The sequence below is a fragment of the Drosophila kikkawai genome, chromosome 3R (assembly GCF_030179895.1).
Source record: "Drosophila kikkawai strain 14028-0561.14 chromosome 3R, DkikHiC1v2, whole genome shotgun sequence".
NCBI classification, from domain to species: Eukaryota; Metazoa; Arthropoda; class Insecta; order Diptera; family Drosophilidae; genus Drosophila; species Drosophila kikkawai.
The window spans coordinates 29,744,154-29,767,860 of NC_091731.1; the positions used below are offsets into that span (position 1 = coordinate 29,744,154).

A 23,707-nucleotide genomic window follows, 5' to 3' on the forward strand; every position below is an offset into this window, starting at 1 on the left:
CTTACCTGCCGTGTAAACAAGCCACTTGTTGCTATCGACAGCCAGTCATCTAACAGCGACCAAAGTAATCACCTGTGCGACTCAGTTTTGTGGAGTCACCGCGCCGCTATCTGCAATAAATACAGCTGTTATGCAGTCCGATTAGAACTATTAACATTTTTCAGTCGACCGGAGCAGACGAATTTCTTCAGCTCTCCCCACTGATAACGCAGTTCTGGTCAAATCATCATTCGAGCGTATTTGTGACCTCTGGAATGGCTGCTAAGAAACTAGATGCCATCATTTTTGGGGCCACCGGCTTCACCGGCAAGTACACGGTACTGGAGGCAGTCAGTGTGCTGAAGGGCCTGAGCTGGGGCATCGCCGGTCGCAACCAGGATAAGCTGCAGGCGGTGCTCCGCGAGATGGGGGCAAAGTCCAAGACGGACCTCTCCCAAACGCCCATCGTCATCGCGGATGTGAACAACGAGGCGTCGCTGCTGGAGATGGCCAAGCGCTGCCGGATCGTGGTCAACACCGCGGGACCGTACCGTTTCTTTGGCGAGAAGGTGGTCAAGGCCTGCATAGATGCAGGCACCCACCACGTGGATGTTAGCGGGGAGCCGCAGTACATGGAGACGATGCAGCTGCGCTACAACGATCTCGCCAGGGAGCGTGGCGTATACGTGATCAGCGCCTGCGGCTTCGATTCCATTCCCGCCGACATGGGCGTCACCTTCATCGAGAAGAACTTTGACGGCGTCGTCAACTCGGTGGAGAACTTTGTTCACATGGGCGTCAAGGGCGGCACCAAGGGCACGGGAAGTGCAGCCCTGAACACGGGCACCTGGGAGAGCGCCATTTACGCCATCGCCAACCGGAGTGAGTCCGTAGACATCCGGCGGAAACTCTTCCCCGAGCGCCTGCCCAAGTTCCAGCCAGCCCTGAAGGCCCGTTCTCCGCTGTCCCGTGCCGCGGAGGTAGACAACAAGGTGATCCTGCCCTTCCCGGAGACGGATCGATCGGTGGTAATGCGCTCACAACGGTTCCTATATGAGCAGGACAAGAAGCGCCCTGTCCAGATGCAAGCGTACATGACATATCCATCCTGGTTCGCTGCCAGCGTTGTAGTGCTCTTTGCCGCCGTCATTGGGATAATGGCTAAGTTCTCCTTTGGCCGCGAACTACTCCTCAAGTATCCCGGCATCTTCTCCGGCGGCATGGCCTCCCGAGAGGGTCCGAGCGAGGCGCGGATGGAGCGTTCGTTCTTCCGGATGACCATGAAGGCCACTGGATGGCCCAAGTCTGAGCAGCTAGCCGAGACCACGGATCAGTATAGCAGCCCGCCCACCAAGACGCTAACCGTCAGGGTTACAGGTCCCAATCCCGGCTACGGATCCACCTGCGTGGCTCTGCTTTCCACGGCAAAGACCATCCTTAACGAAAGCGACAAGATGCCGAGCACGGGTGGAGTTTTGCCCCCTGGGGCTGCCTTCCGCGCAACCAGTCTCATCAGCGAGCTGGAGAAGTACGAGCACGGCATCAAGTTCGAGATTGTTGCCAATAAGTAAATGAAATTAAATTTGTAAAGGAAGCGCCATACAATAAAGGATACTACTTGCTGTTTTAAATAAGTTACTTAAATCCGAGCACAAATTTGTAAAAATCTAAATTCAACAAATCCCAAATTTAATGTGGATAACCTACGGTTAAGTTTCATATATCGATATTTTATTGCCAATTATCGATACTATCACGAGCCGCGATTATTTCCACGTCCTCGCCACGGCCACACTGCTCTTTGTTGTTTACTTTTTTTGCTCATTTACATTGAACGCGGGCGAGTTAACACAATACAATGAGTGCTGAAATATCCGGCTTTCGCCGATTCCTACACTGGGGTCCGATCACAGCCTTGAGTAAGTGCTGGCCGGGCTACTAATAAGAGCTTTCCGAGGAGTGGCGCCCACTGCGTCGTCGCTATCAGTCTCGATGGGATGGGCGACGAGGGAGTCCAATTTGAAAATGGGCAAAAGTGGAGTGAGCCGAACTGGTCAAACGATGGAAAAGCGGCAAATTGTGGCTTATTAGTCGTGGATGGTGCCACGCCCACCCATCCATCCGTCTGTCTGCAGCAACGGCAACGGCGCCATATCGTATTTCATATTCCGCCGCACACGCCACATCCGCCGCACGGAGTCGCAAATCGGTTGACAACCTGCCACGGCGGTCGGACTTTTAATTCGCGTAATGTGGCGCGCTAATTGCGTTTTAGTTGTGAGTCGTTTGCCTGGTTTATTGCCACCGCCATGGGCACAGAGGCCTATCGGGAATTTCACGGCGGCCGCCCGGGGTTGGCGTGCAAATAGTCCGTTTGGCCGCAGACGCCGCAGGACTTCCGCTTTAGGAACTGATATCCAATTGTTCCAGCCCATAATTACTGTATTAGACGCCGGTCGCTTGTTGCTGGTGCTGCTGAAAGGAATACGGAGGGAAAGCACTCATTACTGGACCGTAGTGCCGGCTAATCAACTCGAAAAGCGACAATAAACTAAATAAATGAACTTCATTTCCTTTGCACGCAATTGCCAGGCGAAGCATAACCCCTGACTGCTTCAAATTTAATGCTAATGTTTACTAGCCGACCCCCACATGAATCACTCCAATGTTTATCTACCTCTCGTTTTCAGGCATTATCAAGTGCATAACGCTGACGACGCTCTACATGAACTCGATGTGGTGGCCACCGAATGAATCATTCGCCGCCTTCGCCCACCAGGCCCTCTTCCTGCTGCTCTCCACGCTGGCCACTTTCAATTACGTCATGGCCACGTTGACAGGTCCCGGCCTGTTGCCAAAACATTGGCGACCCAAGGTAAATGGAGAATGAAGGAATGCAGAACCTTTTTTTCACCTGTCCGCCTCCAGCCAAGGGTGGGTGTGTTGGCAACACCTGTTACCATTGATAGGGCTATTTCCCTGTCCTCTGTTGGCCCCAAAAACTGTTGACCCGTCACGAACTGCAAAGGTACTTTCGTCTAGGGGTGGGTTTCCGTCCCACTGTGCAGCGTCAGTCCAGGGCGGAAGCCATTGTTTAGTCCACAAAAGGGAGAGGTGTCGGAGAGAACTTGGCTGCGAAGGGCCTCTGGGCCAGACAAATGGGCCAAGCGCCGGCCCATTGGCGTGTGTAACTGCTTATCGCATAATCCGCGCCAATTAAACGCTGCAATTTATTTTAAAGAATCCGTACCGAATCCGAAACTGAAGATGTCGTGACCAGGGCGACACCGGTGGCAACGTTTTTCGGTTCCCATTCATTTTGTCCGGCCGTGGCGCGACCCAAATATAATTTATTAGCGGCGACTCCTCGTATTACTACCACACCGGACCGTGGCTTGCACGCGAGCGCATTCTACGGAGCCCAAAGTCCGTAATGCAATTACCCGAATTTGCATAAGTGTTTTGTAGGCGAGCCCGGACGCAGGAGGGGCGGTTTAAATGGATGGCCGATGGTGGTCACTTAATGAGCTGTGCGTCGTTAGGTTTTGTTGTACCTTGCTGTTTCGTTGAATGCGCATAAATCACGCAGAATATTCCCATTATATTTACCTATTTTCATGAATATTGTTTTTAAATACATCCGATTACATTTTAATGAATTTTAATTTTAACATCTTTTCAGGATCCCAGGGACACGCAGTTTTTGCAGTATTGCAAGAAGTGTGAGGGCTACAAGGCCCCCCGCTCCCATCACTGTCGCAAGTGTGAGTAAGCTTTACATATTCAAAGAATACCATTAAAATTAATTAGGAAAATAATTAAACCATGAAAACATGTTCCTTTTGGAATATGTTTAAACCCTTGCAGGGTATGGCTGTCTGTTCGTTTCTAGAAAAATTAATTATAATTCCAGAAATAATGAATTCTAAATTAAAATAAATATAATATATATATTCTTAATGATCCAATTGCAATCTGCAAGGAGAAAACTTTCCTTCTTGTTTTAAATATTTCTAACATAAACTTTTGCCCATCTCCTCTATCCCTTAGGCGATCGCTGCGTCAAGAAGATGGATCACCACTGCCCGTGGATAAATCACTGCGTTGGCTGGGCCAATCACGCATACTTCACGTACTTCCTGCTATTCTCCATCCTGGGCAGCATGCAGGGCACCGTGGTGCTGTGCTGCTCCTTCTGGCGCGGGGTCTACCGCTACTACTATCTCACCCACGGCCTGACGCACCTGGCCAGCGTCCAGTTTACACTGGCCAGCATTATCATGTGCATTTTGGGCATGGGCCTGGCCATCGGCGTTGTCATTGGCCTGAGCATGCTGCTGTTCATCCAGATGAAGACGATTGTAACCAACCAGACGGGCATCGAGATCTGGATCGTGGAGAAGGCGATCTATCGCCGATATAGGAATGCCGACAGTGACGATGAGTTCCTCTATCCCTACGATTTGAAATGGCGCCAGAATCTTCGACTGGTCTTCAATGACGAGTGCCAAAAGTGGGGCGACGGCATTGAATGGCCGGTGGTGGAAGGCTGCGATCAATACACATTGACGGTGAGGCAGATAAGTGACACTTGGATAGGATACCAATGACTTTTAACACTTTTTCAGCGTGAGCAACTGGCCCAGAAGGAGGAGAAGCGGGCCAGAACACGCACCTACAGATGCATTAGTCCCGTCACGGGACGCTGGCTACCGCTCTTTTCGCAGGGCTGGCGGGTATGCCTGGCCGCTCCCTGCTCCGATGAGCCGCGTATCCGTCTAAGACCGGACGACGTCATAAAAGTAACTCGCTTCCGCAACCACTGGCTGTTTGGGGAGCGTGTACTCTCAGAGCAGGAACTGGGCGACAAGAAGCGTCAGCGCAAAGGTCAGCTCCGCGGCTGGTTCCCACGTCGCAGTGCCGTCGAGCTCATTGAGGTGCCAGAGGATGGCGTCGGTGATGGCGGCGACGCCTCTAGTGAGGTGCCTACGACGCAGAATGGCAACGCTCATATCCATCTCAAGCAGCAGCAAAAGAATGGACATGCCAAGAAGTACATGTAGCCGGATGGGGCAGGGCGGAACCATGGCGATAACGGCTTGTAAATAGAATTAGAATCCGCTTGGACGCTCGTCTCTCTCTCACGCTTGGCCAGGCCGCCGTCTCAATTACTCTGTTAACACTGTCGACCAATAAACCATCGCGAAAATCTACATTAGTTTGTTGTTGCGAATGGATTTCGAATCAGCGAGAGGTCTGTGTTATCTGAAGTCTTATCAGAATTTATTACAGCACAAAAATATTGGTTAGCTTAGTACTTCACAGGTAGCTATCCTTTCAGCTGCGAAGGCATAGAACTCAGATCTATTTTAAAATTTTGATTGTATCGATCATACCTCGTAAATAATATGTTTATTGGTTTATCCATAATTTGATTATGATACAGTGTATATTGAAAGTATATTACATATGCATATGTATACAGCATGATCTTATCTGGGTCTGAAAGTCATGTTTATGCCGAGCTCATGGTCGCCTCGATTTCATCAACTGTGCGGGGCACAAGAGCGAAATTCTCGGTGCCCGTTTGGGTGATCAGCACATCGTCCTCGATGCGCACGCCCCCAAATCCACGGAAGCTATTGAACTTCTCTACATTGATGTACTTAGCAATGTTCGGATCTGCCAGGGCGCGGTCCATCACCCAGTCGATGAAGTAGCAGCCCGGCTCGATGGTCACATACATGCCCGCTCTCAGGATGCGGGCGAAGCGCAGCTTGCTCAGCCACGGCTCGCTGGGACGCTTCGGCTCCGTGGGCAAGTAGCCGCCCACATCGTGCACGTCTAGACCAATTAAATGACCCAAGCCATGGGGTTGGAATATACCTGAGACGCCAGCCTCGAGCATTTCTTCAACATCGCCCTTCAGCACGCCACCCTCGGCCAGCCGCTGCAACAGCACGCGACCCGCCAGCTTGTGCATATCCACCCAGGACACTCCGTCGCGGGCCGTGCTCATGACCGCATTGCGAGCATCCAGAACAGCATTGTAGATGAACTTCTGGTCCGCAGTAAACTTGCCGTTCGCTGGAAACGTGCAGGTGATGTCCGCCGCGTAGCCACAGTAGTTGGCACCCATGTCGAACAGACAGAGATCGCCGTCCTGCACAGGACGGTTGTTGGGGGCGCCGGCATGTCCGTAGTGCAGGATCGAGGAGTTCATACCACTACCGCAGATGCAGGTGTAGGAGGCGTGCCGACAGCCGCCCACCGAGTAGGAATGGTGCAGGAACAGCGACTCGCCCTCGAACTCCATGCGACCAGGACGCATGAACTTCATCACCTTAATGTGGGCGTCCGACGAGACCTTGGCCACGTAGCGCAGCACCTCGATTTCCGCGGGCGACTTGATCACACGGCACTCGGATAGAATGGGATACAGGAGATCGCAGTCGGTGACGTACTTCTCCTTTCCGTCGAACTCTGGCGGCTGAAGGGTGAGGCCACTATCGCTATTGGTGCCGCTCAGCGTAAGTATCAGCTTGGGCTCCACCCTCTCCAGATAGACGTTGAGTTCGTCAACATAGAAGACCTCGTCCACCTCGTACATGGCCCTGAAGTCTGCTGGACTGAGCAGCTCTCCCATCCAGGTGCCGTAGTCCTCGGGGAATCGGGGCACAAAGAGAACGGTCTTCTTTTCGCCCGTCTTCACATCGATGGCGATGATGCCGTAGCAGCCCGGTTCCTTGACCCCAAATAGGTACTGGAAATAGGACTCCTGTCGGAACACGTAGTCCACGTCGGTGTTGTACAGGCTCTTGTCCTTGCCGCCTTCGAGAAGCACCACTAGGTTGCCTGTGGAGAACTTTAAGCCCGACAGGAGCTTCTCCAGGATCGCCTTAACGGCGCGATCTCTATTGTCCCGAAATAAGGTCATGGGCACAGCATGTCCCGATCCCATCTGGTAAGTGGCCATCGTGAGTCCAGGGAAGGCGAAGTCTACTGACTAACTGACTGCACAAAGCAACTGGGCAGAAATGTGAACTCAAACGATGAGATTAGCTGACCGATATCTACGAATGAAGCAAACAACAGCAGTAAATTAAGTGTGTCACTCCAATTCCATTAGAGCGACTTGTCAGCGGAATATCGATACTAGAGATACCCTGGAAATGGCAAAGAGGTATATGGGGTAGGAGAAGAAGAAGAATTATTTGGCAAAGGCCTAGTCTTCAGTTCTTCAGTTTTGCCGATTGTTACTCTTTTTTTTGCAACGCAGTGGCAACTCGTTACGTCATTTTGCTGTTCGTTTTTTGTTTTTGTTTTTTGTTTTTACTTTGCAATCAGTATGACCGTCAACCACAGAGAAATCGAACTGTTGTTTTTTTTGTGGCTGCAACTATCGACCGACTTATCGATAACTTACGGTATTAACTGCATCCAAAATCTGGCCACACTTCAACGGTTTTTTTGCGAATTTTATTTCCATAATTCTGAAGAATTTGCAATTGAAATCAAGAAATAGTAGTAGTTTGTGTGACCGAATAGCCACCGCCCAACCATCAACGTCTGTCCGTGCTTCAGATGCAACTATAGTATTGCTTATCGCCACCGCTGCTCCTCCAGTGATCTGCTTCGATTCGATCCAATGTCGGCGTCACAACGCGGCGGCAGCAGCAACAACAAATGAGTTATATCGTTCTGATTGCGGCCAGCTAGTAAAGTGAACGCTTTGCGGGCTCTGGACTCCTCCGATGCGCCGCTAACGCTTGCCACTAGAAGTCGGCACCATGTCCAGTTCGGTGTTTACGGAGGCGCCCAGCGCCCGGCCGGCGGCCATTGATGGCGACTCCAATCTGGTTGTGGTGTACAGTAAGAATGGCATCTCCTTTGACGAGCGCGCCATCGGGAACCTCATGGGTATACTTACGGTGCAAAAATCTCTATCAAACCCCTAATCGACATTGCTTATCTCCAGAGGAAAAATCGATTTCCACCATCAGCGTGGTACGCCTCACCTCGCCGACACCTAGCATGATGGACCAGGAGGAGGCCGAGCGGTTAGAGGAGCTGGAGCGATTCATGGAGACGGCCACGGACTCGGAGCTCGACAGCGACAATGGCAGTCAGAGTGATGGCGAGGATGACGAGAGCGACGAGGATATGCCAGACGAGGAGAATCAAAACACCGGCGATGAGAACAATACTGATTCTACGGAAACCGAGGCCGATGCTCCCCGCACCCGACGACGTCCTGGGCGCAAGCCGAAAGTCATTAAAAAGCGGAAACGACGCAAGCCAAAGGAACGGCCCCAAATTGTGGGCCTTCGGGTCGAGCAATTCTACGCGGACGGTACAGCCGATATGGTTGTGAAGAACGCATTAAGTAAATATATCGAATATTATAGTTGTGGTCATGGAGAAGTCAAATTCTATGTTTCTTAGAAAAAGATCACACATGAGGAGCACTCGTATTTCCTCAACTGATTTCTGGTTGTCTTTTACAGAGCTCGCCGGCGTTTCCATTTACAAGCGGACTGCGGAAACGGACGCCCTGCTGGAAGTTATCCGAAACGATCACAACTACACTCCATTTACCTCGCCGGAGCAGCTAAAGAACCACAAGCGCACCGAGAAGATGTCCATAGATATGCAGGCCCAGAGCCGCAAGATAATCATGCAGGCGCCGGGAAGCTTAAAGCTGATCAATGCCAAGAAGCGAGTTCAGGCTACGCCCTTCACTCCCCTGCAGGTGAAGGTCCAGAGACTACCCACCAATCCGGCGCAGGCCCCGCCTCCGCAACAGTTGCAGCCAAAGGTGCACGTGATACGAAAGCCCATCCAGCAGCCACTGCCAAGACCGAAGCCAGAGATTGCCGCCAACAGCATAGTTAGTGTAAGGCCAAGGCCGACCCGCTTCCCCGTCAAGGTGATTGCTCCTGTGCAGGACTATGTTGAGGATGATGACGATGCTCAGAGCTCGGATCCCGCCGATGAGGAGAATGCCGACAAGTCCTATGACACTGAGGAGATGAGCGAGGATAGTGACGATGGCCAGGACTCGGACAACGACAGGGATAGCGACATGGACTTCCAGATGAGGCGCAGCGGTGGCCGTAACCCCAGCAAGAAGAAGCGGGGCAGAAAATCGGGCAGACCGGCAGCCCCAGCCAAGACAGCCAAACTTCAGACCCCGCCTTCCTCCACACCCAAGCACTTTCCCGAGGTGAAGCGACGGACGAAGGAGATCGTGGAACAAAAGGCTCCGCAGATTGGACAGATCATAAATCTGCCGCCGAAAGCTCCAACTTCAGTTATTGCCTTGGGCAGAGGTCTTGCCAGCACCTCGTTCCTCAAATTGAGATCCACCCATCAGGCGCTGCCCGTGCGAAAGCCTCGGCTGCCAGCAGTGACTGTTCCTGTGAAGGACCGCAGCTTGCCGCCACCTGTTGTGCGAATGGGACGTGTCATAGCCAATCCCGGGGTGTTCAGTAACCAGCCGCAGGAGGTCAAAGAGATTATCATCAATAAGAATATGGCCAGCCCAAAGGGAGTGTTTACAAATCTCAACAGTCTGCTGGGCGAAAACCATACTTCCAGCAAAGCCTCGCCCGATCCGCCCCGTCATCGTGCCGCCGTTACATCGCCCAGCACTCCGAAGACGACTTTCAGCAGGCAGCCAACACAGTCAACGGCTGTTATGGCTTCACCCATATCCAATACCATGCAAGTTCCCACACCATCCAAGGGTTTTATGCCCATAGGCGTGGACACAGCCCAGTCCCACAAGTTGCCCGCACAAATTGTGATTGAGACGCACCAAAGCTCCTCGGAACTGGCGGCGGAGAACGACAAGCAGTTGGATCTTATCAACTCCATTGTTCAGGACGAACTGCTGAAGACAACGCTGGTGGAGCAGAAGCCGCCGCCACCGGACAACAAGGCGCAGGAGCTTATCAACTCCATTGTTCAGCACGATTTGCTAAAGTCAAGGCAGCCGCCGCCACCGAACGACAAGACGCAGGATCTTATCGACTCCATTGTTCAGCACGAAATGCTAAAGACAAGGCAGCCGCCGCCGCCGCCGCCACCACCGGACAACAAGGCGCAGGATCTTATCAACTCCATTGTTCAGTACGAAATGCTGAAGACAAGGCAGGCGCCGCCGCCACCGGTTAACGCTGTCGAGGACATACCGAAACTGGTGAAAATGTTGGAGAGTACAGCGGCTGCCCTGGATTCGGTGCCACAGCAGAACTTTGCCGCTGCAGAGATGCAGAGTTCGGCGAACCAAATTGACATAATGGATGCGCCAGACGAAGATGAGATTACCGCTGATTTTCTGCAGCATGTGGTTGGCCTTATCGAGGAAGACAAACAGTTTGAGGCCGAGGTGGTGAGACAGGTTTTGGCTAGTGCCGAGCCAGGTACGCTGGATGCAATGGTGTCGATGCCCACACCAGTAGAGCCTGTCTCCCTGACGCCAGCCCCTTTAGTACCGGTAAGAGTAGGAGGTTCTTCCCCTCTAGTTGTTATATTTGTCATAATTTTCTTACATTTTTAGCCACCTGCTGAACATCCGTTGCCATCCCTCCCGATGGCCTGCAGCACACCCTCAAGAAACTTGGCCACCGCCTCTGCAAAAGTTGTCCGCGGAAATGGACGCATCATTTACCTGCCCCCCATGGAAGCGCCAACCACGCGTGCCAAGCGACGAGCTCAGATTCCCTCAGCGTCGCCCACAACGAGCACCGGGGATCTGAGCAACTTGTCCTTCAGCGAACCTACGAACCTGGACACCAGCAGCCAGAGCAACGAGAGCCAGAGTGGAATTGGGCCGAAAAGGCCAAACCCACGGGAGCCATCAATGGCCAGGCGCTCAACGGTGCCCAGGAGATCGAAGAAGCTGAACACAAGCCAGAGTCACGATCCGGAGGCTTCAGAATCTCAGGAGGATGATGATGATCCCAACAAGTAAGGGCTTTGATTTAACTTAAACTATTTGCTAATTGAAAATCATTTAATTACAGGCTTTGGTGTGTTTGTCGGCAGCCGCACAACAATCGCTTCATGATATGCTGCGATTTGTGCGAGGATTGGTTCCATGGCACCTGTGTTGGGGTGACCAAGGCCATGGGCACCGAGATGGAGCACAAGGGCGTCGACTGGAAGTGTCCGAAGTGCGTTAAAAAGCAAGAAGAGAAGGTAAGTTTATTTGGTTTATTATATTTCTTAGCTCTCACGCGGATAGATGTCGAGCGGACCCCTTATGTTGCTACCCCTTTGCATGTATTCCAGAGTCAACCCCGCATTACGGACATGCTGGTGGTCGCCAGGCCAACCGTTCAAACTGAGCAAAAGTTCAATGATACCAAAGTCCCCGGCGAGTCTCCTGCGAATCCCAGAAGATTACTGCCGTTGGGTGTAACTGTGACTAGTTCTCCCCTGCGCAGTCCCATGATGAAGCCAGTCAAGAAATTCCCTATAAGCACGAATCCACCCCCGCAGCAGCAGCAGCAGCTAAACTTCATCAAACTGTCGCCTGCTGGAGACACAAACTGTGTGCTTTGCAAGCGGCCGGCGGCTTCTAATTCGGTTTACTGCGGCGAAGATTGTATACGAAAGTATGCCCAAAATGCAATTCATGCAAACAGCAGCACGGTCAAGGGTCGCCCCGACTCCCCAATGACCAGCGTTCAATCGCCCTTGCACCAGGCCTTGGATGCAAAGAAGAATAAGAAGAAGGATCTCTTTGAGGACATGCTCCGGCAGGCGGACTCCGTGTCAAAAGTGGAACGGGTATGTAAGATCTGTGGGATCATCATGCATTCCACATGTGAAATATAAGTATAAACATAAATATAAATTATATTCCATCAGATCAATGTGTTTGAGCGTAAAACTGGACGTGTGCTCACCGGCCACTTGGCCCCCACAGCACTTCAGTTCCGCAAGTGGCTGCAGGAGAATCCCACGTTCGAGGTGCTTCCCTCGGGAGCTACACAATCCGCTGATCCAGAGGTAGGTCATGACGCACGCCTTATATAGCAGATAATTCACCAAAATGTATTTGCAGAGGCTCCAAGTAAAGCGAGTTCCGGATCCATATACTCCTGCCGTCGAGCCAACAGCCGTGGCAGTCACAAAAAGACCCGTCGATGCTGCCACCAACAAATCTCCTCTAACGACGATAGGCGGCACTCCGACGGGGCGTGGTCCGCAGGTGGTGGCCAGGAAAGACAAAGAGAAGGAGAAGCCACCCAACACCCCAAGTCGATCCATCGGTAAACCCGAACCCGTTCGTACCGGCATTCGGCGGTCCCTCAAGGAACAGCTTCTGGCGCGGATCAAGGAGGCCCAGACTGCAGAACTGGCCTCAAGTCAACTCCCAACAACAACGTGGCTGACGGAAGCCGAGGTGGATCAGTTCGTGCAGAATGTAGAGTCGGAGATGTTCAACTCGTTTGGACGCGACGTGGGTGCCAAGTACAAGGCCAAGTACCGGTCGCTAAAATTTAACATCACGGACCGCAAGAATCGGACCCTGTTCGAGAAGATCTGTGCCAAGCAGGTGGAGCCCAAACAACTGGTCCGGATGACGCCCGAGCAGTTGGCCAGCCAAGAGCTGGCCAAGTGGCGGGAGGAGGAGAATCGCCACCAGCTGGACATGATTAAGAAATCCGAACTGGATATGCTGTCATGTGCCCAAAACTATGTGGTGAAGACCCACAAGGGTGAGGAGGAGGTGATTGCCATTAAGATGGATGTGTCGCTGCCCGAAGAGGAGGTCAGCGAACCCAAACAGATGGACAAAAAGCTCACGTCACAGATAAGCGAATCGGATATCTCCATCCTGGAGCGCTCCAGTTCCCGGGAGAAGTCTGGGTCAGCCAAGGAGAAGCGCCACAAGAGCCACAAGCACCATCATCACCGCAAAAGAAGTCGCAGTCGATCCAGTAGCCGGGGTCGAAGCACCGAAAAGCGTCACCGCAGGCACCACAATGAAGGTGAGGCAGGCGGAGGAGAGCATCGGGAGCATCGGTCGCAGGATAAAAACATCAAGGAAAAGGAGTTGATTGCCTCGAACTTGCCCAGAAAGAAGGACGATGCGGATCAAGCCTCAGCGCCAAAGAAGATTCCTGAAAAGAAGTTGGACGCCAGTGCTTACAACCTGATAGATCAGATTCTGGAATCTGAAAAAACAGTTGAGCAGGCGGCAAATTTGGGACAACCCGCCAAGCCTTTAATCAAGCCAATTGCCACGCTCCCAACCTCCTCGAAAGTCGCCGAACCCATGGACCGGTACTCTCGCTATGTCCAGGGCCTGACTACCAGCTCGTTATGGGAGGGAAATCTGAAGATGATTGATGTGACCGACTTCGAAGTGGTGATGCACCCCGTTCTAGGCGACAGCCAGCTCTTGAGCAACCTGCTTCCCATCCAACTGGACGTGATTGGACGGATTACCCGCATCAATGTCTGGGATTATATCAAGAAGCTAAAGAAGAGTCCCACCAAGGAGGTGGTCATAGTAAACATATTCCCCTCTTCGCCGAGCGAAACTTCCAAGTTTGATCTGTTCTTTGAGTACCTTGATTCGCGTCAGCGGCTGGGCGTTCTCGGGGTTGATTCAGATCAGATTCGGGATTTTTATATCTTTCCCTTGGGCTCTAGCGATGAGTTGCCGTCAGCTTTGGCGCCCACCGAGCGTGTTCCCTTTTACGAGGATGCTCAGAGACCAAACACGCTTCTGGGGATTATTGTGCGGTGCCTAAGCAAGCGTCCTGCCCCGGCTCTGCCATTGCCTCCGCCGGTGTCCACGCCCAAAAGCAGCACCAGCAGCAAGTTGTCGAAGGTAAGCCAAGTTTCAATCTTTTTAAGGAGACTTGTGATAATGATAATTATATTTCTGGCAGAAGTCTCGCAGTCCCGTTACGTTTACGCCTCCAAGCAGCCCCAAACGGAAGCCAAGCACCCACTCCACCAGCTCGAAGGATGATGAGTTCGATATCGATGCCATTATCAAGGCGCCAATAGCGAAACTTCAGCGGAGTAAGCGTTTTGTGGGCAACATTTGAAGTGCAAACCTAATATCATTTTCTGCAAATTCAAGATGCCACAAAAGCTGCTGTGGCCCCGCCACCAGTAAAAGATGATTCCAATGAGCCCTACTCGCCCGGCGGCTCCGACGACGACGAATTTACGCCGGCTGCTGCTCCTCCAAGAATCTCCAATGATCTGGAACGGCAGGTGGACGAAATCAATAAACAAATCGCCGCGCAACAAATGGAAATTGCCGGACTGCTGCAGCCTACTGTGAGTGATAAACTTCAGGAGATCTCTCCACTATTTGTTTCAATTCTATTCTTTCTATTTTCTTTTCCTGCAGGGTTCAGCCTCCTCATCGAATGCAGTGTTGGCCGGCATATCCATACCAGCCAATCTCTCCAAGATCCTGGCCAGCATCAAAGACAAGAGGGACACATCGGCTGGGGTTCTCGACGGGAATGATGAATACAATCCCGAGGACACTTTAACCTCGAGCAGTTCATTCGGTGAGTCCTTCAGCTAGAGGTCCGAAAAATGGGGATTTATAGCAGGTTCCCATTGCAGCAGCAGCAGCAGCAGCGAAGCCGAAAAGCAAAGGCCGTTTGGCGCAACTAAGTGAAGCTGAGCTTCTTAGCATGGTGCCGGACAATCTGGCAGGCGTGATGCCCAGCACATCGAAGCTCCGTCACCCGGTGCCGCCACCGCCCCCTTCTCCGGGTGCCACCTGAAATTAGACTCTTAACTAACCCGCGCGCCAACTCTTTACTAGTTATTAGTTTTGGAATTAAATTCACGCGACGCCTCTTTATTTGAAAACGTTTCTCGCCGGCCCCACATTATGTATATTCTCATCCAGGGAATCCGATGCCGCTCTGTATTATATCTGGCAATCGGAACAATTAAGTCTTTAGCCCCATGCCCCCACCACACCGCCCCCTTTAAATCATATTTCGTTCGCCTTGCAATGCAAGTTTGGAATCTGTTTTCAATTTACAACTTAAATCGTGTACATTTCCTCGAAAATAAAAAAAGTGCTACGTAACATTTGTTTTAGGGATACGTCTAGCATAACGTTTCTTTATTTTCAAACTTAGTTGACCTCGCAGGGATCGTCCTTGCCGCTGAAGTGGGCGCACGATATCTTGGGACCGTTGTGCACCCGTGGAATGGCAATTCTGAAGAGTGTTCCGTGCGGCATGCATACGCAGATCTTGTACTGAACGCTGCCCGTGCGCAGCCCCATTTCGGAGCTGACAATGGGAATGCGCTCCATGTCCAGAAAGATGCCAGTGCCCGCTTCCAGAATAGTGGCACCCTGGGTGGAGTTGATGGATACGTGATGTTCGGCCTGCATGTCCACGCCGGCGGCGTCAAAGAAAACACCCTCCGAGCCCCTAATGGCCATGCGACCGTCGCTCTCCATCACCAAGGATTCGTCAATGGGACTGGCAATGCCGCTGGCACTCACCACCTTGGCCTGCAGGGCGCCCACACCGCCCGGAATGTTATACTGGGGACGGTGAGTGCTGAACAGCGGCAGGCGATTAACCGGGTCCTTCACCTCAAACAGATTCGTGGCCTGAATAAGGATGCCCTCCTTGTTCAAGACAATCCGATCGCGTTCGCTGCTGGCACCGTTGGCATTGCGGAACACCCGCACAATGACGCCTCCGTCCTCTCCGTCTGCGGCAGCGTCACTGCTAATGCTCACCGGGACATCCGTGAATCCGTGTATCTGGCCAATCGAACTGGTCTGCACGCGCTCCAATTCCGTTGAGCCGTAGAACTTGACCACATCGACCTCGGGAATTACTTCCATGCCCTGGATACCTTTTCCCAGACGCAGGACGCCCACAATGGTGAGTGTCAGAATCAGATTGCCCACGGTCAGGGCCAGAAGGATCACCACAATCGTCCAAAAGGCAAAGGTGTTTCGTCCCTGGTAGCCGGGATGCAGGCGTGAGCAACTGTCGCTGTTGTACTTCTCATCAAAGTAGTCGGCGGTGTCCGTTTTGGAGTCGTCGCGACAGAAGTCCAATTCCGGAACGGTTGCCCCTATGGGCAGGGTCACAGACAAGGCATTCTCCGAGTTGGCATCGTCGGAATAGGACGGGGAAGGACCCCGGATAAAGGTGTTTTCAAACGTATTCATTGTCAGTTCGAATATTCTACGCTGTGAGTGTGCTCCTCCTAAAAAGCCGTTTGCACAATTTCTGTATCTCGTGGTAATAAAAATAGAGTACCGAGTTTTCTGACATGCGCACAGATATTATGCCGCCGATTTCGAAAGTTTTCATTAAATTCATCAAAATATCAATAAATATATTTAATCAAAATAATTTCGTTATATTTTTTAAGTACATAAATCTAAAACAAGAAAGAAAGCTAACTTTGGCCAGCCAAAGTTTGTATACCCTTGCAGGTAACAATTAAAATATATCATAACTAAGCCAAAAATGCATTAATTTCGATTCGGAAAGCAGTTTTGTGTTAGTTTTCATTAATTTAAAAAAACTGCATACCAAATTTAAAATTTTAAGAAATCAAAATTATTGGCCATTTTTGCTAATTTTAATGATGTAACCCCTTATGAAATTTCGCAAAAATGGCCAAAAAATCGATTTCTTCCGGACATGTCTAGAAATATTCCCCTGTTGATGCTGATCAAGAATATATATGGTTTATGGGGTCGGAAATGATTCCTTGACTTAGAAAAATAGTATTTTGTATTATAAAATCGTATTTTTTATATTTAAAAGCTTCTTGATTTTTTTAAAATTAAAAATATTATAACTCGGCCAAAAGAGCATTAATTTTAAATCGGAAAACTGTTCTGTGCAAGATTTTCTACAGTTAATAAATCTGCATACTTTATTTAAATATTTTGAAAATTCAATTTTTTATCAAAATCAAAAATTTTAATGATGTAACCCCTTATAAAATTTTGCAAAAATGGCCAAAAAATCGATTTCTTCCTGGCATATCTAGAAAGTTTCCCCTGTTGATGCTGATCAAGAATATATATACTTTATAGGGTCGGAAACGTCTCCTCACTGCGTTGCAAACTTCTGACTGAAATTATAATACCCTGCAAGGGTATAAATATAAGCATATATATACATAGGACATATAACTTACTTGGATTTCGTCCTTAATAAATAACAATAAAACAAATACAATGATTAAATTTAAAAATGTAATGTGGTATAATTATTATATTAAAATTATAAATGTAATATATTAAATAACATTTATAAAATTTGTAATATGATTAAAATTTGAATATTTTAAGGTAGGCTGAAATTAAAATTGAAATTTGCTGCCTTCACTAATACGTAATCGATTAGTGATCATTGATCAGTGATCAATTTTCAGTATTCCCACACTTTTTCACCGCCCAAGTATTAAATTTGTGCTTTTTAAGTTTTCCCCAAACGGTCACACTACTAATGGGACTTGAATTGTGTATTTTTTAAAGTTGCTGTTTGGTCACACCACCTGTCTCCATTTTCCAAGATGTCCTTTAAGGTGAGCTTTGCCAATAAATCCGAGTGAAACGACCTAATTGCAATCGCCTCCGATGACGCAGCCTATCGATCCGAAGCGCGACGAGATCCGTCGCTACCTGGAGCGCGGCAGCGTCCTGGACTCGCTCACCAAGATCTTCATACGCGTGATCAAAGTGCGCCCAGAGAATCCAATGGAGTACATCAGGAATAATATCGGCGTGGTGCGCCACCAGCATGACAAGTACGAGCGCCTGCAGCAGGACCTGCAGCTGGCCAACGAGGAGATTCAACGTCTGCGTGCCATCATCAACGACATCAATCCCGATGTGCTCCAAGGCCATCAGCCTGTCGTGGCGTGCGAGGCCTCCTCGGACATTTCCGAAGCCATCGCAGACCCGGCTCCAATGGAGGGGGAGGAGGTGCTCCCGCAGCAGCAGCAGCAAGAAGAGGGAGAGGCCAATCAGGTGGCTGGAGAAAGTGCTGCAGACATTGCGGACCTTACCGCCGCCGTCGAGGCCAGCCACATTGAGGAGAAACCTGTGGCCACTGCGAACGAGAGTGCAACTGCTCACCCCACAAGCCCATCCGTCCAAGCTGAGGCTAGCAGCCCCGCCGAGTAGATCTCGAGAGCACGCTCACACCAAAAACATACCATTAGAAAGCATTCATCTAGAACAAGTTACAAGTATTTTCCTAATGTAAATGTACATAAATAAAGCAGAATACGCGATATGAAAGCCTGCGACTTGGCATTTCTTTTTTTTTTTTTATTTATTATGGATCTTTCAAATATTTATTGAAATCAGCTTCATAATTCATACACGTTTTATATCTTTTGTTTATTAATACAAAGGATTATTGATAATACATATTAATAATAGTTAATTTTTAAAAAACACATCTTATAAATGATACAAGAGGATGACGAACGGAAAAGCGGGGGCGGGGCAATGGAAATTTGGGTGCAATCTAACCATTTTCAGGTTTTCTTTTCTTTTGGGCTAAAGTGGACGAACAAAAACTGATTGATTTCTCTTTTAAATTCAAGGTCAAAACACAGTGTTTACGTTTTTCACTTCTTGGCAAGCGTTCCTTCTTTCTCCTCCTTTGTTTAATGTTTTCCCTTTTCTTTAGGTTTTTGTTTTATATTTTTTCATATACTCTTCCTAAGGCCAAAGAGCGCTAAAGGGCCCCCATTTGTATATGCTTTATGACCGAGACTGCGGCGGTCCGTGTCCGTGTCCATGTCCGTTCGGTCCGTCTAATCCGATTCAACTAGGCTGACCTGTTTACCTAGTGTTTAAAATTTGGACAAAACGTATATTAGCAGCAGGTCTGCAGGTGCAGGTGCGTGTGTGTGTGTGTTCAGGTGAATGTGTGCGGATGGGTTGGTCGGTATAGATATTGAAGATATGCGGGGACTGGAGCGGTTATTAAAAATAAATATGTTTGCTTTTAATCATGGAATTTGTTAATGGGATCTTGTAATTGCGAATAAAATCTCAATGGGTTAAAATTTCATTCATCTGCAGCGGGTCCTCGTCTCCCTCCCTTCATGCATCATCTTATCCAGGTTGGTGTCGTATAGGGATAGGGTTTGGGTTTCCGATTCGGTTATTGTAGATTTTCACTTGCCCCGGCTGTCGATAAAAGTGACCAGAAAGAGAGATAAGGTTTCGGTGAGTGATTCACTTGGCAATCGGTTCTTTTGCTAACTGCCCACTTACGTTTCATCCATGATCTGATGTGTTTCAAGCATTTTATTTCTGGTTGTAAGTGTGTTTCGGATTTGTTTCTTGAGTGTGTCGGTTTTGTTTTGTTTTGTTTTTTTTGTTATATAGAAAAAAGACTGTTTTTTGTTGTTGGGCTATGTGTGATATTACTTTTTACGTTTGTCTGCCGGCTTCAAGATCTGGAACGAGCACATCAGCGTGTCGTCCACGGACATCATAGCGCCGGCGTTGTCAAACTCGCCACAATAGTTGGGCGCCGAGAAGAGCGTTACCAATTGGCGCTTCGCGAAAAACTCGTAACCGTCCTCGACCACCTGGTGGGCGCGGCAGATGAGATCGAACTCGTGCTTCTGCAAGAATTTGGCCACCACCTCGGCGCCGAAGGTGAAGCTGACGCCGCGATCGTTTTCTCCCCAGCCCATAGTGTCCTTGTCCGGATCGGACCAGAGTAGATCGCACAGCAGACCCTGATCGGGTACGTCGGTGGGCCGCATGATCCGACGGATCTGCTCCATCGAGGTCAGATCGGGGCTTAGGCCGCCATGGCAGCAGAAGATCTTTTCGTCAACAATGGCCGCCACCGGAAGGCAGTTGAAGCAGTCGGTGAACGTCTTCCATAGCTTGATGCTGTAGCGGCGCTTGCACTCGTCGTAGAAGCCGTAGATGCGGTTAATGCTGGCGCATTCGTGGTTGCCGCGCAGTAGGAAGAAGTTCTCCGAGTATTTGATTTTGTAGGCGAGGAGCAGGCAAATGGTCTCCAGCGACTGCTTGCCGCGGTCAACGTAATCGCCCAGGAACAGGTAGTTTGACTCCGGGGGAAAGCCGCCGTACTCGAAGAGGCGCAGCAAATCATAGTACTGGCCGTGAATGTCGCCGCAGATCTTGAGCGGCGCCTCCAGTTCCAAGAGGATGGGCTGCGAGAGGAAGATCTCACGCGACTTCAGGCAGAGGCCCCGGATCTCGTTCTCCGAGAGCTGTACATTCTTGCCTGGCCGTGCCCCACGCACCTCCAGCAGTCGGGATATAATGCTGTCTATATTCATGACGTCACCCATGTTTCCGGCTTGCTGCTGCGCTGCTATTGAGAGTTTATTTCCTCAAAAATGACTGCCCACGTAACTATTAGCGTTAATTTTACGTTTTTATATTTTTTTATGTAGACCTGGATCGACCACTCACTATGGCAGAGCTGCAAAAACGAAAATCGATACTATCGATGATTTAAAAATGGCGATGCATCGATTTCCACCATCGATAAAGAAGTGAGAGAGAGCGAGAGGCAAATGGTCGCGAATGATAGCGCAGTATTTAAGGGTAGCTGAGGGGGAAAAAATACTCAAAGTTTTAATGGCGTTGCCAAAACTCACTGATAAAAAACCAATTAGAGGCAATAATTTATTTAAGAGCCTTAATACATAAAAATATTTATATTAATTATTTTTTGTTGGCTCGTTTAGTATTTTTTTTTTTCTATCTCTCAATGTGGTCACACTGTCTCCCGCCTACGCCCTCGCCATTTTCAATTGACTGTTAAATTGAGCGCATTTAAATTAATTCAAATTAATTGAAAATGCTTTTAAACAAAATTTTAAATGGATTCCAAGATGAGGCCGTCTATATTATAGCGGAAATTGGGCAGAACCACCAGGGATCCCTGGCAACGGCCAAGCAAATGATTTCTGAGGCCAAGAAAGCTGGCTGCCACTGCGTAAAGTTTCAAAAATCCGATTTGCCAGCAAAGTTTACCAGATCCGCTCTGGAACGTAAATATGTCAGTGATCACGCGTGGGGAAAAACATACGGGGAGCACAAGGAATATCTGGAGTTCTCCAAGGATCAGTATCTGGAATTGCAAGCTTACAGTCGAGAACTTAATGTGGACTTTACAGCTTCCGCAATGGATGAGGTAATACCGTTGTCCACTAATTAATTATAAGAGAAAATCTCAAAAATTATAAGCATTAAAGATTTACTACTATTTTCTAATTTATATAATTTATAAATTAATTGCATTTTTCACTAATTTCCACCAGCGCTCCTTGGACTTTCTGTTGGAGTTAAATGTGCCCTTTATTAAAATTGGCTCTGGAGATGCAAACAATTTTCCGCTTCTGAAAAAGGCAGCTGGCTTAGACTTGCCCCTGGTCATCTCTACGGGAATGCAGACTATGACCACTGTTGAACGGATTGTTCAGATAATGGAAGAGGCTGGAAAACACAACTTTGCCCTTATGCACTGCGTCTCGTCTTATCCAACTTTGCCGAAAGATTGCCAGTTGCAGACTATTTCCTTGCTGAGGCAACGCTTTCCGAGCGTGGTTATTGGTTACTCAGGACACGAGCTGGGGATATCCATTAGCAAGGCAGCAGTATTGTTGGGCGCCCGCATAGTGGAGCGCCATTTCACGCTGGACAAGAATCAGAAGGGCTCTGACCACCGCTGCTCTCTAGAGCCTACGGAACTGCGAACCTTATCAAGAGCAATCGGCGACTTCAAACTAGGGAAGAAACCACTCGCTGCCAGTGAAATAATAAGAACCCTAAATGGCGGTAATGAACTGGCAGAAGCTCTGCGGGATGTCCATGATAAAGACATTATGCTCTGCGAGTTGCCTTGCAGGAATAAGTTGGGCAAATCCATTGTGGCAACCCGCAATCTCAGCAAAGGCCACCGCCTGCAACTGAACGACTTGGCCATCAAAGTCAGCGAGCCAAGGGGCCTCACAGCCGAAACATACTGGGACATACTTGGAAAAGAATTAACGGACTCTGTTTGTGAGGATGAACCCATAACTGGGAGCATGCTAATTCTTTAGTCAATGAAAAATACATGCGTAGATGAGTAGGTGATACATAAAGTGCGATTGAATACGAATAAAATGGCAAGGAGTTACTCGGCGCCTTCGTCACTGCCTCCATCGTCCTCATTCTCGTTCTCAATCATCTCAATGTCCTCTTCGATGTCACCATCCTTCTTATCCGTGGGCTTCTCGTAGACAGCAGTCAGCGGTGAGACGCACACGCCGTTCCAGACGGACATTTCGCGCACGATGCTGGTGTTGCCCTCCATACCCAGGATATGCTTGTACCCACCATGTGCCAGTACGCGGAGCAGCGTCTGGGCCGTATAGCAGCACACATCCTGCTGCTCCAGAGTCATGGCCGTGTGCACCCGGATGTGGCCCGGCTCGGTCGGGTCGGTGATGCCGGCCGAACCAGGCAGAAAGAGCCCGGCGGAGAGCAACTGGAAGACGCGCCGGAACGCTAGATTGATGGGCAGTGCCTGGCGCGATGGGTTGTTCATAATGGCCAAATGGGCAATCAAATCCAGCATCCAGGCCGACAGAGGAGCGAAGGCGTCGAAGCGCCGAGTGAGATCCTTTAGAATTCGAATAAGAACCTTGATCGACGAGTGGTGAGCGTTCTCCTCGAACCATCGCGTGTGGCGGATGGCGGCCAAATGGCTCTGCATCAGCTTGTGGTCCATGTGAATCTCTGGCTCCAGCTTACGCAAGTTCTGTGGTAAGGTGGCGATCAGGATGCGCACCTTGGCGTGGACATTAGCGATGTCGAAGCCGCGCTCGTGTGTCTGGATAGTATGCTGGTCTCCCTTGGTTAACACCTCGGTCTTCATGCTAGCTTTGAGGTCGGTCTCCACCTTCTTGGCCAAGGCGTCGACCGCCTCCTTGGTCGGCAGTGTCTTGAGGATTACCACCACGTCGGCCACATTGTTGCCGGTAAGGATGGTGCCTTTCTTGAAGGAGCCCACCTGGCGTACCTCCTCCAGTTGCTGTTGATTAGGGAAATTAAAAGTTTTGTTTCCACTGTCATGCCAGACTTCTTACACAAGTTGTCAGGTCTCCAGGGGCCACCACTAGATTGTCCAGTACAGCCTGCACCTTGGTCACCAGGTTTCCGATGGCCGTCTGCTCGCTGGGATTGGGGCTCAGGTCCTGGTTGCGCTTCAGTAGGGCCTGAGAAGAAGGCTAATTAATTCCATTCCTCCGCCCATGTACGTTTATTGATTTACCGCAGTCAGAGCAGAATCATCCACGGCGCCAGCGAGCGGAACTTTTGGGAAGCAGACTTCTGCCAGAGTGAGATCGAACGGGTGGCGCGGCACAAAGGTCTTCTTGAATGGCGGACGAATACCCCCCCGCATGGGGCGTCCACCTCGAAGAGCTCCGCGAACCATATTTCTGTGAGGATGAATTTTAACTTATTTTTCGCGACGCCGGAGCGTTTTTTTTTTGGGGAGATGAAAACAAGTGTGGCCGCAACACGACCGGTGAAAAACACTGTCGTTTTCAAAAAATCATATCTGTCAAAATATACTAGAAAGCTATACTAACAAAAAATTAGGGTTCCCACCATAATAAAAATATAAACAAATTATAATACCAAGGATTTAATAAAAATTTCGAAAAATAATAAAAT

General features: G+C 49.6%; 9 protein-coding genes across 11 annotated transcripts; 5 read left to right on the forward strand and 4 right to left on the reverse strand.

Moving 5' to 3' along the window:
- Positions 1-59: 59 nt before the first annotated feature.
- Positions 60-1,617, forward strand: LOC108077719 (saccharopine dehydrogenase-like oxidoreductase). The gene has a single exon (XM_017171170.3). The coding sequence runs from the start codon at positions 255-257 to the stop codon at positions 1,548-1,550; it is 1,296 nt and encodes a 431-aa protein (XP_017026659.1). The 5' UTR covers positions 60-254; the 3' UTR covers positions 1,551-1,617.
- A 126-nt stretch (positions 1,618-1,743) lies between these two features.
- On the forward strand, positions 1,744-5,192 carry LOC108077811 (palmitoyltransferase ZDHHC6). Its single transcript, XM_017171329.2, has 5 exons — positions 1,744-1,898; positions 2,670-2,854; positions 3,662-3,743; positions 4,030-4,550; positions 4,608-5,192. Exons 1-5 carry the CDS (start codon positions 1,838-1,840, stop codon positions 5,040-5,042), a joined length of 1,284 nt encoding a protein of 427 aa, XP_017026818.1. The 5' UTR covers positions 1,744-1,837; the 3' UTR covers positions 5,043-5,192.
- A 154-nt stretch (positions 5,193-5,346) lies between these two features.
- Positions 5,347-7,254, reverse strand: Dip-C (dipeptidase C). Its single transcript, XM_017171328.3, has one exon. The coding sequence runs from the start codon at positions 6,953-6,955 to the stop codon at positions 5,495-5,497; it is 1,461 nt and encodes a 486-aa protein (XP_017026817.1). The 5' UTR covers positions 6,956-7,254; the 3' UTR covers positions 5,347-5,494.
- Positions 7,255-7,419: 165 nt separating this feature from the next.
- On the forward strand, positions 7,420-15,070 carry pps (protein partner of snf). Of its 3 annotated transcripts, none has more exons than XM_017171274.3 (12): positions 7,420-7,899; positions 7,958-8,365; positions 8,487-10,480; positions 10,544-10,953; positions 11,010-11,184; positions 11,278-11,778; positions 11,860-12,000; positions 12,056-13,834; positions 13,896-14,031; positions 14,093-14,295; positions 14,369-14,534; positions 14,593-15,070. In XM_017171274.3, exons 1-12 carry the CDS (start codon positions 7,770-7,772, stop codon positions 14,754-14,756), a joined length of 6,207 nt encoding a protein of 2,068 aa, XP_017026763.1. In that variant the 5' UTR covers positions 7,420-7,769; the 3' UTR covers positions 14,757-15,070. The 3 variants fall into 3 exon arrangements, with proteins under 3 accessions (XP_017026763.1, XP_017026764.1, XP_070142683.1); XM_017171275.3 differs by having other exon boundaries at positions 14,596-15,070; XM_070286582.1 differs by having other exon boundaries at positions 14,599-15,070.
- Positions 15,071-15,086: 16 nt separating this feature from the next.
- On the reverse strand, positions 15,087-16,315 carry Scgbeta (sarcoglycan beta). Its single transcript, XM_017171277.3, has one exon. It carries the CDS (start codon positions 16,178-16,180, stop codon positions 15,119-15,121), a length of 1,062 nt encoding a protein of 353 aa, XP_017026766.1. The 5' UTR covers positions 16,181-16,315; the 3' UTR covers positions 15,087-15,118.
- A 1,137-nt stretch (positions 16,316-17,452) lies between these two features.
- On the forward strand, positions 17,453-18,279 carry LOC108077814 (c-Myc-binding protein homolog). The gene is made up of 2 exons (XM_017171337.2): positions 17,453-17,556; positions 17,618-18,279. Exons 1-2 carry the CDS (start codon positions 17,545-17,547, stop codon positions 18,155-18,157), a joined length of 552 nt encoding a protein of 183 aa, XP_017026826.1. The 5' UTR covers positions 17,453-17,544; the 3' UTR covers positions 18,158-18,279.
- Positions 18,280-18,357: 78 nt separating this feature from the next.
- On the reverse strand, positions 18,358-20,473 carry Pp1-87B (Protein phosphatase 1 at 87B). Its single transcript, XM_017171336.3, has 2 exons — positions 19,265-20,473; positions 18,358-19,177 (listed from the first exon to the last, which is right to left on the reverse strand). Exon 1 carries the CDS (start codon positions 20,323-20,325, stop codon positions 19,417-19,419), a length of 909 nt encoding a protein of 302 aa, XP_017026825.1. The 5' UTR covers positions 20,326-20,473; the 3' UTR covers positions 18,358-19,177; positions 19,265-19,416.
- A 278-nt stretch (positions 20,474-20,751) lies between these two features.
- NANS (N-acetylneuraminic acid synthase) lies at positions 20,752-22,168 on the forward strand. Its single transcript, XM_017171418.3, has 2 exons — positions 20,752-21,176; positions 21,304-22,168. Exons 1-2 carry the CDS (start codon positions 20,841-20,843, stop codon positions 22,084-22,086), a joined length of 1,119 nt encoding a protein of 372 aa, XP_017026907.1. The 5' UTR covers positions 20,752-20,840; the 3' UTR covers positions 22,087-22,168.
- LOC108077881 (interleukin enhancer-binding factor 2 homolog) lies at positions 22,039-23,557 on the reverse strand. Its single transcript, XM_017171417.3, has 3 exons — positions 23,301-23,557; positions 23,116-23,244; positions 22,039-23,060 (listed from the first exon to the last, which is right to left on the reverse strand). The coding sequence occupies exons 1-3, from the start codon at positions 23,463-23,465 to the stop codon at positions 22,161-22,163; spliced, it is 1,194 nt and encodes a 397-aa protein (XP_017026906.1). The 5' UTR covers positions 23,466-23,557; the 3' UTR covers positions 22,039-22,160.
- Between the last annotated feature and the right edge of the window lie 150 nt (positions 23,558-23,707).

Coding starts and splice junctions, on each gene's coding strand:
- LOC108077719 (XM_017171170.3), top strand. CDS start 255: ATGGCTGCTAAGAAACTAGATGCCATCATTTTTGGGGCCACCGGCTTC.
- LOC108077811 (XM_017171329.2), top strand. CDS start 1,838: ATGAGTGCTGAAATATCCGGCTTTCGCCGATTCCTACACTGGGGTCCG. Junction 2,855..3,661: donor CAAAACATTGGCGACCCAAG/GTAAATGGAGAA, acceptor ACATCTTTTCAG/GATCCCAGGGACACGCAGTT. Junction 4,551..4,607: donor GCGATCAATACACATTGACG/GTGAGGCAGATA, acceptor ACACTTTTTCAG/CGTGAGCAACTGGCCCAGAA.
- Dip-C (XM_017171328.3), bottom strand. CDS start 6,955: ATGGCCACTTACCAGATGGGATCGGGACATGCTGTGCCCATGACCTTA.
- pps (XM_017171274.3), top strand. CDS start 7,770: ATGTCCAGTTCGGTGTTTACGGAGGCGCCCAGCGCCCGGCCGGCGGCC. Junction 12,001..12,055: donor CACAATCCGCTGATCCAGAG/GTAGGTCATGAC, acceptor ATGTATTTGCAG/AGGCTCCAAGTAAAGCGAGT. Junction 14,535..14,592: donor AACCTCGAGCAGTTCATTCG/GTGAGTCCTTCA, acceptor TTCCCATTGCAG/CAGCAGCAGCAGCAGCGAAG.
- Scgbeta (XM_017171277.3), bottom strand. CDS start 16,180: ATGAATACGTTTGAAAACACCTTTATCCGGGGTCCTTCCCCGTCCTAT.
- Pp1-87B (XM_017171336.3), bottom strand. CDS start 20,325: ATGGGTGACGTCATGAATATAGACAGCATTATATCCCGACTGCTGGAG.
- NANS (XM_017171418.3), top strand. CDS start 20,841: ATGCTTTTAAACAAAATTTTAAATGGATTCCAAGATGAGGCCGTCTAT. Junction 21,177..21,303: donor CAGCTTCCGCAATGGATGAG/GTAATACCGTTG, acceptor AATTTCCACCAG/CGCTCCTTGGACTTTCTGTT.
- LOC108077881 (XM_017171417.3), bottom strand. CDS start 23,465: ATGGTTCGCGGAGCTCTTCGAGGTGGACGCCCCATGCGGGGGGGTATT. Junction 23,245..23,300: donor ATGATTCTGCTCTGACTGCG/GTAAATCAATAA, acceptor CCTTCTTCTCAG/GCCCTACTGAAGCGCAACCA. Junction 23,061..23,115: donor CTGGAGACCTGACAACTTGT/GTAAGAAGTCTG, acceptor CCTAATCAACAG/CAACTGGAGGAGGTACGCCA.